General features: G+C 36.3%; 1 protein-coding gene across 1 annotated transcript in view; it reads left to right on the top strand.

Annotated features, from left to right (window-relative positions):
• e2f7 (E2F transcription factor 7) overlaps window positions 1-10,719 on the top strand; it is a 31,532-nt gene extending 20,813 nt beyond the window's left edge. The window contains exons 10-13 of the mRNA XM_061913992.1: window positions 189-438; window positions 4,963-5,056; window positions 7,175-7,512; window positions 8,961-10,719. Of these exons, the coding sequence (XP_061769976.1) occupies window positions 189-438; window positions 4,963-5,056; window positions 7,175-7,512; window positions 8,961-9,113 (835 nt within the window). The 3' untranslated portion in view covers window positions 9,114-10,719. The remainder of the gene's footprint in view (window positions 1-188; window positions 439-4,962; window positions 5,057-7,174; window positions 7,513-8,960) is intronic.
• The last annotated feature ends 2,548 nt before the right edge of the window (window positions 10,720-13,267 follow it).

The raw sequence follows: 13,267 nt of genomic DNA, 5'->3' as shown, positions 1-13,267 counted from the left end.
TCATGTTGTATTGTGTAAATGTTATTTTCAAAATATATTCTTATATATTTTAGTCAATCGTTATGTTATTGAAATATTTGTGATTATTTTTCATGTATTTGTGTACAAATTATTTGACCACGGACCTTTTTTTAAATCCTTTGTTTAAAAAATATTTTCAACATTTTCTCTCCCGCCTGCCTTGCCAGCAGCGCTTTGGCGCCACCCTCCTCCGCCATGCTGGTGCCCGCGCTGCACCCCGAGCAGCTCTTCGCCCTCTCCCCGTCGCCCCCCTGCCTGGCGTACATGGCCCCGCCCTCTGTGGTCATGCTGTACAAGCCGCCCCCCAGGAGCCCGGCAGAGGGGCCCGCAGAAAGCCCCGGGTTGCCTGGGGATGGGAGGAAAAGGAGGAGGGAGGAGGAGGACGAGGAGGAGGAGGTGGCAGGGAAGAGAAGCCAAGTAAGTGTCGGTCTGTTGCCACCTCTAAATGCTAGCTTGTTAGCATGCTAACTGTTAGCATTTTCAAATGTTAGCATTTTCAAATGTTTGCTGTTATACTTGTATAAAAATGCAACATTTTTTATACGACATGGTGTAGAATCATTAGAGAACTGCCCAGGCCATTATTGGTATTTCCTCTTTTCTGGTCATGTATTAGCATGCTAACGTTAGCATTTTTGTTCATTGTGTATGTTTAAAGTATGCTAATGTCGCCTATATTAGCATGTTAACGTTAGGCATGCAAATGATTTTATACTAGCATTTTTGCTAATTGTATTTGTTTTAGCGTGCTAATGTTTGTATGCTAGCATTTTAGTTCATTTTGTATGTTTAAAGTATGCTAACTTCTATATTGCATTGTTAATGTTAGGTATGCCAATGTTTTTATACTAGCATTTTTGCTCATTGTATTTGTATTAGCATGCTAATGTTTTTAGGCTACCTTTTTGTTAATTTTGTGTGTTTAAAGTATGCTAACTTCTCCCATATTAGCATGTTAACGTTAGGTATGCTTGTGTTTTTATACTAGCATTTTTGCTAATGTTATTTCTGTTAGTATGCTAATGTTTTTAGGCTACCTTTTTGTTAATTGTGTATGTTTAAAGTATGTTAGCTTCTCCTATATTAGTATGTTAACGACCTAATCTTTTAATACTAGCATTTTTGCTATTCTATTTGTTTTTAGCAGGCTAATGTTTTTAGGCTACCTTTTTGTTAATTTTGCATGTTTAAAGTATGCTAACTTCTCCTATATTAGCATGTTAACGTTAGGTATGCCAATGTTTTAATACTAGCATTTTTGCTAATTGTATTTGTTTTAGCGTGCTAATGTTTTTAAGCTACGTTTTTGTTAATTTTGTATGTTTAAAGTATGCTAACTTCTCCTATATTAGCATGTTACCGTTAGGTATGCTTGTGTTTTTATACTAGCATTTTTGCTAATGTTATTTCTGTTAGTATGCTAATGTTTTAGGCTACCTTTTTGTTAATTGTGTATGTTTAAAGTATGTTAGCTTCTCCTATATTAGTATGTTAACGACCTAATGTTTTAATACTAGCATTTTTGCTATTCTATTTGTTTTTAGCAGGCTAATGTTTTTAGGCTACCTTTTTGTTAATTTTGCATGTTTAAAGTAGGGTAACTTCTCCTATATTAGCATGTTAACGTTAGGTATGCCAATGTTTTAATACTAGCATTTTTGCTAATAGTATTTGTTTTAGCGTGCTAATGTTTTTAGCCTAGCATTTTAGTAAATAACCAGTAAAAACGTAATGGATGGCTGGAAGACCGAACGGCACTTCTACTTCTGTTTCAAAGCTTTAAACGGCAAGACGCTTTAGCAAGTAAGAACTGTTTTAGTTATATTGTAAAACTCACAAACGTCGAATGAAGAATCCATACGAGTAGCAACGCTATGGACGGCTAGAAGACAAAATGATACTTCCGGTTCAAAGCCTTAAACAGTGGGAATTCACTAGCAAACTCGTCCAAAAAATGGCGCTATAGCACAAACAATGACACCCGGTTTAAGTGTCTTTGTCTCCTATATTAGCATGTTAACGTTAGGGATGCAAATGATTTTATACTAGCATTTTTGCTAATTTTATTTGTTTTAGCATGCTAATGTATTTAGGCTAGCGTTTTAGATGATTTTGTATGTTTAAAGTATGCTAAAGTCTCCTATATTAGCATGTTAACGTTAGGTATGCTGATGTTTTTATACTAGCATTTTTGGTAATTGCATTTGTTTTAGTTTTTATGCTAGCATTTTAGTTAATTTTGTATGTTTAAAGTATGCTAACGTCTCCTATATTAGCATTTTAACGTTAGGTATGCTAATGTTTTTATACTAGCATTTTTGCTAATTGTAATTGTTTTAGTGTGCTAATGTTTTTAGGCTAGCATTGTAGTTAATTTTGTGTTTTTAAAGTATGCTAACTTCTCCTATATTAGCATTTAACCTTAGGTATGCTGATGTTTTTGTACTAGCATTTTTGCTAATTGTATTTGTTTTCGCGTGGTAGTTAATTTTTAGCTAATTTTGTATGTTCAAAGTATGCTAGCGTCTCCTATATTAGCATGTTAACGTTAGGTATGGTAATGTTTTTGTACTAGCAGTTTTGCTAGTTATATTTGTTTTAGCATGCTAATGTCTTTAGGCTAGCATTTTAGATGACTTTGTATGTTTAAAGTATGCTAGCGTCTCCTATATTAGCATGTTAACGTTAGGTATGCTGATGTTTTTATACTAGCATTTTTGCCAATTCTATTTGTTTTCGTTTTTTATGCTAGCATTTTAGTTAATTTTGTATGTTTAAAGTATGCTAATGTCTCCTATATTAGCATGTTAACGTTAGGTATGCTTGTCATTTTGTACTAGCATTTTTGCTAATTGTATTTGTTTTAGCATGTTAATGTTTTTAGGGTACCTTTTTGTTAATTTTGTATGTTTAAAGTATGCTAACTTGTCCTATATTAGCATGTTAACATTAGGTATGTTAATGTTTTTAAACTAGTATTTTTGCTAATTGTGTTTATTTTAGTGTGCTAATGCTTTTAGGCTGGAATTTGAGTTAACTTTGTATGTTTAAAGTATGCTAACGTCTCCTATATTAGCATGTTAACATTAGGTATGCTAATGTTTTTATACTGGCATTTTTGCTAATTGTAATTGTTTTAGTGTGCTAATGTTTTTAGGGTAGCATTGTAGTTAATTTTGTGTTTTCGAAGTATGCTAACTTCTCCTATATTAGCATTTAACATTAGGTATGCTGATGTTTTTATACTAGCATTTTTGCTAATTGTATTTGTTTTAGCATGCTAAGGTTTTTAGGCTATCATTTTAGTTAATTTTGTATGTTTAAAATATGCTAACATCTCCTATTTTAGTATGTTAACGTCCTTGATATGCTAATGTTTTTAGAGTAGAATTTTTGGTAATTTTAGCGGTTTTAGTGAGCTAATGTTTTTAGGCTAGCATTTTAGTTACCTTTGTATATTTAAAGTATGCTAACGTCTCCTATATTAGCATGTTATTGTTAGGTATGCTAATGTTTTTAAACGGGCATTTTTGCTAATTGTATTTGTTTTAGCGTGCCAATGTTTTTAGGCTAGAATTTTAGATGACTTTGAATCTTTAAAGTATGCTAACGTCTCCTATATTAGCAAGCTAATGATTTTATGCTAGCATTGCTGCTAATTGTATTTGTTCTAGTATTTTAATGTTTTTATGTTAGCGTTTTTACTCACTGTACTCAATTAAACCTAAAAATCATGGCTTTTTCCATATTTGGCGCTTTGATAGAAGAATGCCAACTTTTCCTATGTCAGCATGCTAATGTTAGCATACTAGCGTTTTGCTTTTAGCTTCGATCAACCCCCGGCCAGAGACTCACAGCACAGGTGGCAGGCCCATCCAACTTCCTGTCAAAATTTTCTAGTTATTATCGTTTTACTATGTCAGGTTCAAACACTGATGTCATCTATTAAACAGACAAGAAGCAAGGAATCATGCAGAGACAAGAGAGCAATTTTGCTCAATGAGAAGAAACGTATTGGGCTGCGCCCTCAGTTACAGTTCCAACCTACGCTCTATTCAGTTTTGCTCAATGAGGAGAGACGTGTTGGGCTGCTCCCTCAGTTATAGTTCCAACCTATGTTCTATTCAGTTTTGCTCAATGAGGAGAGACGTGTTGGGCTGCGCCCTCAGTAACAGTTCCAACCTATGTTCTATTCAGTTTTGCTCAATGACGAGAGACGTGTTGGGCTGCGCCCTCATTTACAGTTCCAACCTATGCTCTATTCAGTTTTGCTCAATGAGGAGAGACGTATTGGGCTCCGCCCTCAATTACAGTTTCAACCTACGTTCTATTCAGTTTTGCTCAATGAGGAGAGACGTATTGGGCTCCGCCCTCAGTTACAGTTTCAACCTACGTTCTATTCAGTTTTGCTCAATGAGGAGAGACGTGTTGGGCTGCGCCCTCAGTAACAGTTCCAACCTATGTTCTATTCAGTTTTGCTCAATGAGGAGAGACGTATTGGGCTCCGCCCTCAGTTACAGTTTCAACCTACGTTCTATTCAGTTTTGCTCAATGAGGAGAGACGTGTTGGGCTGCGCCCTCAGTTACAGTTCCAACCTACGCTCTATTCAGTTTTGCTCAATGAGGAGAGACGTGTTGGGCTGCGCCCTCAGTTACAGTTTCAACCTACGTTCTATTCAGTTTTGCTCAATGAGGAGAGACGTGTTGGGCTGCCCCCTCAGTTACAGTTCCAACCTACGCTCTATTCAGTTTTGCTCAATGAGGAGAGACATATTGGGCTCCGCCCTCAGTTACAGTTTCAACCTACGTTCTATTCAGTTTTGCTCAATGAGGAGAGACGTGTTGAGCTGCGCCCTCAGTTACAGTTCCAACTTAAGCCCCTGGCAGCTATAAATGTTGCAACAGGTGTAACTGAACTGATTCCTGTCCCGTTTCCCGCAGAAAGAGAACCAAAGCGGCGTTCGCTCACTATCCTCCGACGAGAGCGTCCCGACCACCCAGCCCTCGCACTACCTCTACGTACCAAACAACGCAGGTAAAGCCACCATTTAAAAAAACGGCGAGCGTATTTTCCGGGACTTTTCTCAAATTTTATAAGCAAAAAAATGTTTTCCGTATATACAAGCCGCAGTTGTGAGGTGAGGTATTTTCACAGAAATATTCCGTAAATGTTTATTCACATACCTTCATTGTTTATGTTACAGGGCAGTAAAACGGTCGGTCGAACAAAACAGAAGCCAGCTCTCCAACCAGCTAAACAGACTCGAGAACTTTACTGAGGAATTTGGGGAACTCTAAACAATACAAAAAGAAGGCCCCTGTAAATTGATTAATACCAACACACTTTTTTAGCATATTAGCTAATGCTAACCACGCTAGCTTGATTTCATTACGATAGCACGTACAAACGTGTATGAAAGCACTCCTACAGACGTCACACACGGGACGCTTTAGTAAGTAAGAATACTTTTAGTTATATTGTAAAACTTACAAACATGACGGATTAAGAATCCATACAAGTAGAACGTTATGGATGGCTGGAAGATTAAATTGCACTTCTGCTTCCGGTTCAGAGCTTTTGTTTTTAGGCTACCTTTTTTGTTAATTTTGTATGTTTAAAGTATGCTAACTTCTTCTATATTAGCATGTTAATGTTAGGTATGCTAATGTTTTTATACTAGCATTTTTGCTAATTGTATTTGTTTCAGCATGCTAATGTTTTCATGCTAGCATTTAGTTACGTTTTGGTTTAAAATATGCTAACTTCTCCTTTATTAGCATGTTAATGTTAGGTATGCCAATGTTTCAATACGAGCATTTTTGCTAATTGTATTTGTTTTAGCATGCTAATGTTTTTAGGCTAGCACTTTAGTTGATTTTGTATGTTTAAAGTGCGCTAACTTCTCCTATATTAGCATGTTAACGATAGGTATGCTAATGTTTGTATGCTAGCATTTTAGTTAATTTTGTATGTTTAAAGTATGCTAACTTCTATATTGCATTGTTAATGTTAGGTATGCCAATGTTTTTATACTAGTATTTTTGCTAATTGTATTTGTATTAGCAGTTTTTAGGCTACCTTTTTGTTAATTTTGTATGTTTAAAGTATGCTAACTTCTCCTATATTAGCATGTTAACGTTAGGTATGCTTGTGTTTTTATACTAGCATTTTTGCTAATGTTATTTGTGTTAGTATGCTAATGTTTTTAGGCTACCTTTTTGTTAATTGTGTATGTTTAAAGTATGTTATCTTCTCCTATATTAGCATGTTAACGACCTAATGTTTTAATACTAGCATTTTTGCTAATTGTATTTGTTTTAGCAGGCTAATGTTTTTAGGCTACCTTTTGTTAATTTTTTATGTTTAAAATATGCTAACTTCTCCTATATTAGCATGTTAACGTTAGGTATGCCAATGTTTTAATACTAGCATTTTTACTAATTGTATTTGTTTTAGCGTGCTAATGTTTTTAGCCTAGCATTTTAGTACATAACCAGTAAAAACGTAATGGACGGCTGTAAGACCGAACGGCACTTCTACTTCCGGTTCAAAACTTTAAACGGCAAGACGCTTTAGCAAGTAAGAACTGTTTTAGTTATATTGTAAAACTCACAAACGTCGAATGAAGAACCCATACAAGTTGAAACGCTATGGACGGCTAGAAGACAAAATGATACTTCCGGTTCAAAGCCTTAAACAGTGGGAATTCACCAGCAAACTCGTCCAAAAAATGGCGCTATAGCACAAACAATGACACCCGGTTTAAGTGTCTTTGCATGATTTTAATGGAAACTATTTGCGGGGGTAAAAAATCCATAAATTAGCCACACCGTTTTGTAAGCCGCAAGGTACAAAGCGTAGGAAAAAAGCAGTGGCCTGACTCCACAGTAGTTCACGCCTGCTTATTTTTACCAAACTTGAGTTAGATTTTTAACTCTTTCTTGGGGCGGCACTCCTTCTCGGTTGGTAGAGCGGCAGTGCCAGCAACTTGAGGGTTGCAGGTTCGATCCCCACTCACTTTTGTTGTGTCCTTGGGCAAGACACTTCACCCACCTGCTCCCAGTGCCACCCACACTGGTTTAAAAGTACTTTGAGTCACTAGAGAAAAGCGCTATATAAATATAATTCACTTCACTTCTCCACACGTTGCAGGTCTGAAAAGTCTCAACTTCCTCCTCCCCTCTGGCCAGCCCCCGGCCCGCCTCCCCCTCACACCCGGCGCCGTTTCCCCCATGCTGCCCTACATCCTGGTGCCTTCGTCCGCCCTCTCCCACTACCCGCTGCTGGCTGACGGTGCCGACCCCAACCTGACTTTCAACCTGCCCGCCCACTTCATGGTGGCGGCGGCGGCGCCACAGGTAGGCCAGATGGCGCCCGTTTCCTCGCCGACGACGCCGGAACAAAACGGGCGGGGCGGCCGCAGGGCAGAGCTCGCCCATTCTCCCCCGGCGCACCCGCACGCCGGCCTTGCGACTACGCCGCTGCCATTGGTAAGGACCGACCCCGACTTGAAACCCTTCAATGTATCATAAGTGATACATACGTTCATAAGTATCATTAGTGGTACATACATTCATAAGTGAGACATATTTTCGTAAGTGATACATACGTTCATAAGTGATTCATTCTTTCATAAGTATCATTAGTGATACATACGTTCATACGTATTATAAGTGATACATATGTTCATATGTATCTTAAGTGATACATACATTCATATGTGATACATACGTTCATAGGTATCATTAGTGATACATACGTTTATAAGTGTCATAAGAGATACGTATGTTCATAAGTATCACAAGTGATACATATGTTCATGAATGGTACATACGTCCATAGGTATCATTAGTGATACAAACGTTCATAAGTATCATAAGTGATACATACGTTTATAAATATCATATGAGATACATACGTTCATAAGTGATACATACATTCATAAGTGATACATACGTTCATAAGTATCACTAATGATGCATACGTTCATAAGTATCATAAGTAATACATACGTTCATAGGTATCATTAGTGATGCATACGTTAATAAGTATCATAAGTGATACATATGTTCATAGGTGATACATACGTTCATAAGTGATTCATAAGTATCAAAAGTGATACATACGTTCATAAGTATCATAAGTGATACATACATTCATAAATATAAGTGATACATACATTCATAGGTATCATAAGAGATACATACGTTCATAAGTATAAGTGTTATACATTCATAAGTATCATAGGTGATACATACGTTCATAAGTCAGACATGTTCATAAGTGATGCATAAGTTCATAAGTATCATCAGTGATACATACATCTATAAGTATCATGAGTCATACATATGTTCATAAGTCGTTCATGCGTTCATAAGTTTCATTAGTGATACATACGTTCACAAGTATCATAAATCATACATATGATCATAAGTCGTACATGCGTTCATAAGTATCATTAGTGATACATACGTTCATACGCATCATAGGTGATACATATGTTCGTAAGTATCATAAGAGATACATACATTCATAAGTATCATAAGTGATACACACATTCATTAGTGTCATTAGTGACACATACGTTCATAAGTATCATAAGTGATACATGCGTTTATAAGTAACATAAGTGATACATACGTTTTTGAGCCCGTTTCTGAAAGCCTGGGAAAAAAATGGGCTTCGATATATTACATATTTATTCATGTATTTTTGTTAAATGCTTCAACTTGTGCAGGGTGTACCCCGTCTTCCGCCCGATTGTAGCCGAGATAGGCTCCAGCGCCCCCCGCGAGCCCAAAAGGGACAAGCGGTAGAAAATGGATGGATTTTAAAACTTTTAATATTAATCATAATCAAATAATCGTCATGCCAATGATATTGTTATATACTGCATTACAAAACTATTTTTGTAACAGAATCTCTCGTCCGTCTGCAGACCCCGCACACTCCCAAGGAAACCCCCGCAACATCTTCTAGAGCCTTCTTCCAGACCCCCGGCACCACCGTGGAAGGCAGCGGCGGCCCGCCTGCAGCCCGAAGGCGGGGCTCGGCACAGAGGAGACTGGACGTCAGCCATCCTTCCGCCTGATGCTGACAATCAGCAGTCAGGTGTGCTCTTTCGGAAGATACACTTTAGCACGCTCACGCGTCTGATTTGACCCCTAAACTTGCACCGTATTTTCCAGACTACATAAGCCACACCCACTACATATTCGAATAAATAAATATTTTCCATATAGAAACCGCAGATATATATATATGTGTTGCAAAACGACTTATTTGCACGGAAATGTTTATTTACATACCTTTCCAAACAGTGTCTGTAACAGGGCAGTAAAACGGGTGATCAAACAAAACAGAAGTCACGGCCACGGACCAAATAGCTGCGCAACAGATTCGATAACACCACGGTGATGTTTTGGTGGATTTACTGAGGAATATGTGTAACTGGAACGACGTAAAAAGAATGCCACTGTAAGTTAGCTAATGCTAACACAGACCTCGCTGACGTGTTAGCATATTAGCCTACGCCACCTTAATTGCATTATGATAGCACGTGCGAATGTGCATAAAAACACACGTGACAAATGAGAATTGTTTTAGTTACATTGTAAAATGTACACACGTCTACTTCCGGTTCGAAGCTTTAAACAGCCAGCAGCACCCGAAGTGAGCGAACCGGTCCAAAAGATGGCGCTATGGCACAAGCAATGTTGCGGTTGAGTGAGACGTATTTGCGAAATGACAATTGTTTTAGTTCAATTGTAAAACTTAACAAACGTTGGAGCGACGAGTGAAAAATCCTTTCGAGCAGAAATTGGCGGTTTTACTTCCGGTTAAAGGCATTAAGTATATTTTCAACCTTATCACAAATGATAACACAACTTTACAGTGTTTTTGCTTATGTTGAATGAAAACTATCAAACAAATTAGCAAAAAATAATCCATAAAATTCGCTGCACCGTTTTATAAGACGCGAGGTTCAAAGCGTAGTAAAAAATGTTTCCCCCTATACTGTGATTGGATATCGCCACTACAAGCCTTAATAGATCCTCCCAAATTGAAGTCAAGCTACCTAATTCCCGATCATCCCAAACATTCATATTTATATGTTTTATCTAATATATATTCCATGAATGCAAGCACTAACTGTATGATTGACTGTCAAGCATTATTATTATTAATATTAATAAATGTATGTTTCCTTTTATTTCTGACATGACTGTGAAGATAACTTAATGGAAAAAAGTGTTTACAGCCTGTGTGTCAGTAACGCTCTCGTGATGCATTCAGGTACTTGAATCCTTTTGACTTTACCGTAGGAGTATACATTACTGTAAAGATCCTTTTAAACTGAATATTTCCACTGAGCGCAAAACCGCCAAAGCTGGGGAATAAGTGCCTTTAATGTTTTTTTTTTGTGTAAAAATGGTGCTTTTATTTTTATTGTCCGAGCACATTTTTCTTCAGGTTTATTTAGGGAGTTGCCATGGTAAATAACTTCCTCTTCGCCAAAATAACGGTGCTGTGTACTGACGAGGCCACTTTGAAGCGTTGGGGAGAACCACACCGCGCCAAAGTGTGTTTTTTTTTTGTACAGTTTCTAGAATGTTTGTTCAACGGCTAGATTGAAGATTGTACTGATTGGCTGCCAATGACTGTCAAATACTTCAATAAAGTACAAATATACTAAAGTGATGTGTTTTCTTCCCCCCCCATGTTTAGTGACATGCTAATTCTTATTTTTTACACTTTTTTTTCGACTTATTAACCTTATACCACCCATTGTATCATAAGTGTGTTTTTCAACCCAGTTCTGGCGTGCCACATCATTTTATTTTTATACTCCCCCCCCCCACCCCCCCCCAAATTCCATTGTATGTTGTATTCTTCTGACACCACCAAATGTCAGTATGAGTGTCCACATAAGCGGCCATAAGACCCCAATTCAGTTGTGTACATAATTTTGGAAATAAGAGCTGAATCGTGCTGTCCACACATGTGGCCACCTTAAGCCTATAGAGGTTTTAGGACATGGTTTCCGTGGCTTATTAACCTTATACCACCTAATATATCAGGTGATACATATGTTTTTCAGCCCAGTTCTGGCCCGCCACAACATTTTAATTTTACACTTTTTTTAAACCAAATTCCATTGTACGTTATACTCTTCTGACACCACCAGATGGCAGTATGAGTGTCCACTTAAGCGGCCATAAGATCCCAATTCAGTAGTGTACCTAATTTTGGAAATAAGAGCTAAAATGTGCTGTCCACGCATGTGTCCACCTAAGCCGTTAGAGGTTTTAAGACATGGTTTCTGCGGCTTATTAACCATAAAACACCCACTGTATCATAAGTGATACATATGTTTTTCAGCCCAGTTCTGGCCCGCCACATAATTTTATTTTTACACTTTTTTTTCAAACTCCATTGTATGTTATACTCTTCTGACACCACCAGATGGCAGTCCAAGTGTCCACATAAACGACCATAAGACCCCAATTCAGTTGTGTACATAATTTTGGAAATAAGAGCTAAAAGGTGCTGTCCACGGATGTGGCCACCTATGCCTTTAGAGGTTTAAAGACATGGTTTCCACGGCTTATAAACCCTATATCACCCAATGTATCAAATGTTATATATATGTTTTTCAGGCCAGTTCTGGCCTGCCACATCATTTTATGTGGTCCAGCAAAAGCCTGGAAAAAATGTTTCAATAAAATGCTTATTTTATTTATTCATTTTTACTAAATGCATTCGTTCTTTTTTTATTTTGACATAAAAAATGCATATCTTAAACTTTTAGCATTGATCATAATCAAATAATCATCATGCCATTGATATTGTTGTATACTGTATTACAAAACAATCTTTGTGAGATAAAAAAACAATAGTTAAATATCTGCCTGTCCCCTTTATTTATGATTTTAAAGCAAATTATACATTTAAAAAAAATTCAAAAAATTTCGATGAATCACAGGTTATTACCTGCATGCATAATGTATTTTTTTTAAAGCGGCCCTTTGCAAGCAGCCGTTACTGCAATGTGGCCCTCAACGAAAACGACTTTGACACCATCAGTTTAATTAGTAGTGTCCTAAAAAGCCTGATGTATCAAAAAAGAGACATGCATTTACACATATAATCCACAAGAGGGCAGTAATTGACTTATCAGAGCAGGGCTGCCCACACTTTTTCTGCAGGCGAGCTACTTTTCCATTGACCAAGTCAAGGGGATCTACTTCATTCCTATATATATATATATATATATATATATATATATATATATATATATATATATATATATATATATATATATATATATATATATATATATATATATATATTTATTTATGAAAGAGACATTTTTAACAAGATAAAGGTGTTTAATGGTGATACAAGCATGTCTAACACATATAAATTCATTTCTATCATGAAAACACGAATATTAGTTGGTTGATGACTTGCATTAACTGGAATACATACATTCATTAGTGATACATACGTTCACAAGTATCATAAGTGATACATACGTTCATAAGTATCATTAGTGATACATATGTTCACAAGTGATACATACATTCATATGCATCAGAAGTGAGACATAAGTTCATAGGTAATACATATGTTTATAAGTATCATAAGTGGTACATAGCTTCATAAGTGATACATAGCTTCATAAGTGATACATAAGTATCATAATTGATACACACCTTCACAAGTACCATTAGTGATACATACGTTCATAAGTGATACATATGTTCATAAGTATCATAAGTGATACATACATTGATTAGTATCATTAGTGATACATATGTTCATAAGTATCATAAGTGATACATACATTGATTAGTATCATTAGTGATACATACGTTCATAAGTGATACATATGTTCATAAGTGATATGTATGTTCAAAAGTATCATAAGTGATACGTACTTTCATAAGTATTATTAGTGATACATATGTTCATAAGTATCAATAATGATACATATGTTCAAAAGTATCATTAGTGATACATATGTTCATAAGTGTCAGACTCAGACAGTAGTGCTGATAATATAGTAGAATATAGTAGAATTTTCTCACTTCAACTTATATATATCAATATCATATTAATACATATGCATATATTAATATACAAATATAAATGTGATAAATAATTTGTATAAATGCGTATTAGTAAATATATTTTGGAGATTTGAAAATATATACAAATGAAATTTATAAATATAAAAAT

Source organism: Nerophis ophidion, linkage group LG10, assembly GCF_033978795.1.
Source record: "Nerophis ophidion isolate RoL-2023_Sa linkage group LG10, RoL_Noph_v1.0, whole genome shotgun sequence".
Classification (NCBI taxonomy): Eukaryota; Metazoa; Chordata; class Actinopteri; order Syngnathiformes; family Syngnathidae; genus Nerophis; species Nerophis ophidion.
The sequence above is the reverse complement of the archived record's forward strand: the minus strand, read 5'-3'. Positions and strand labels throughout refer to the sequence as shown.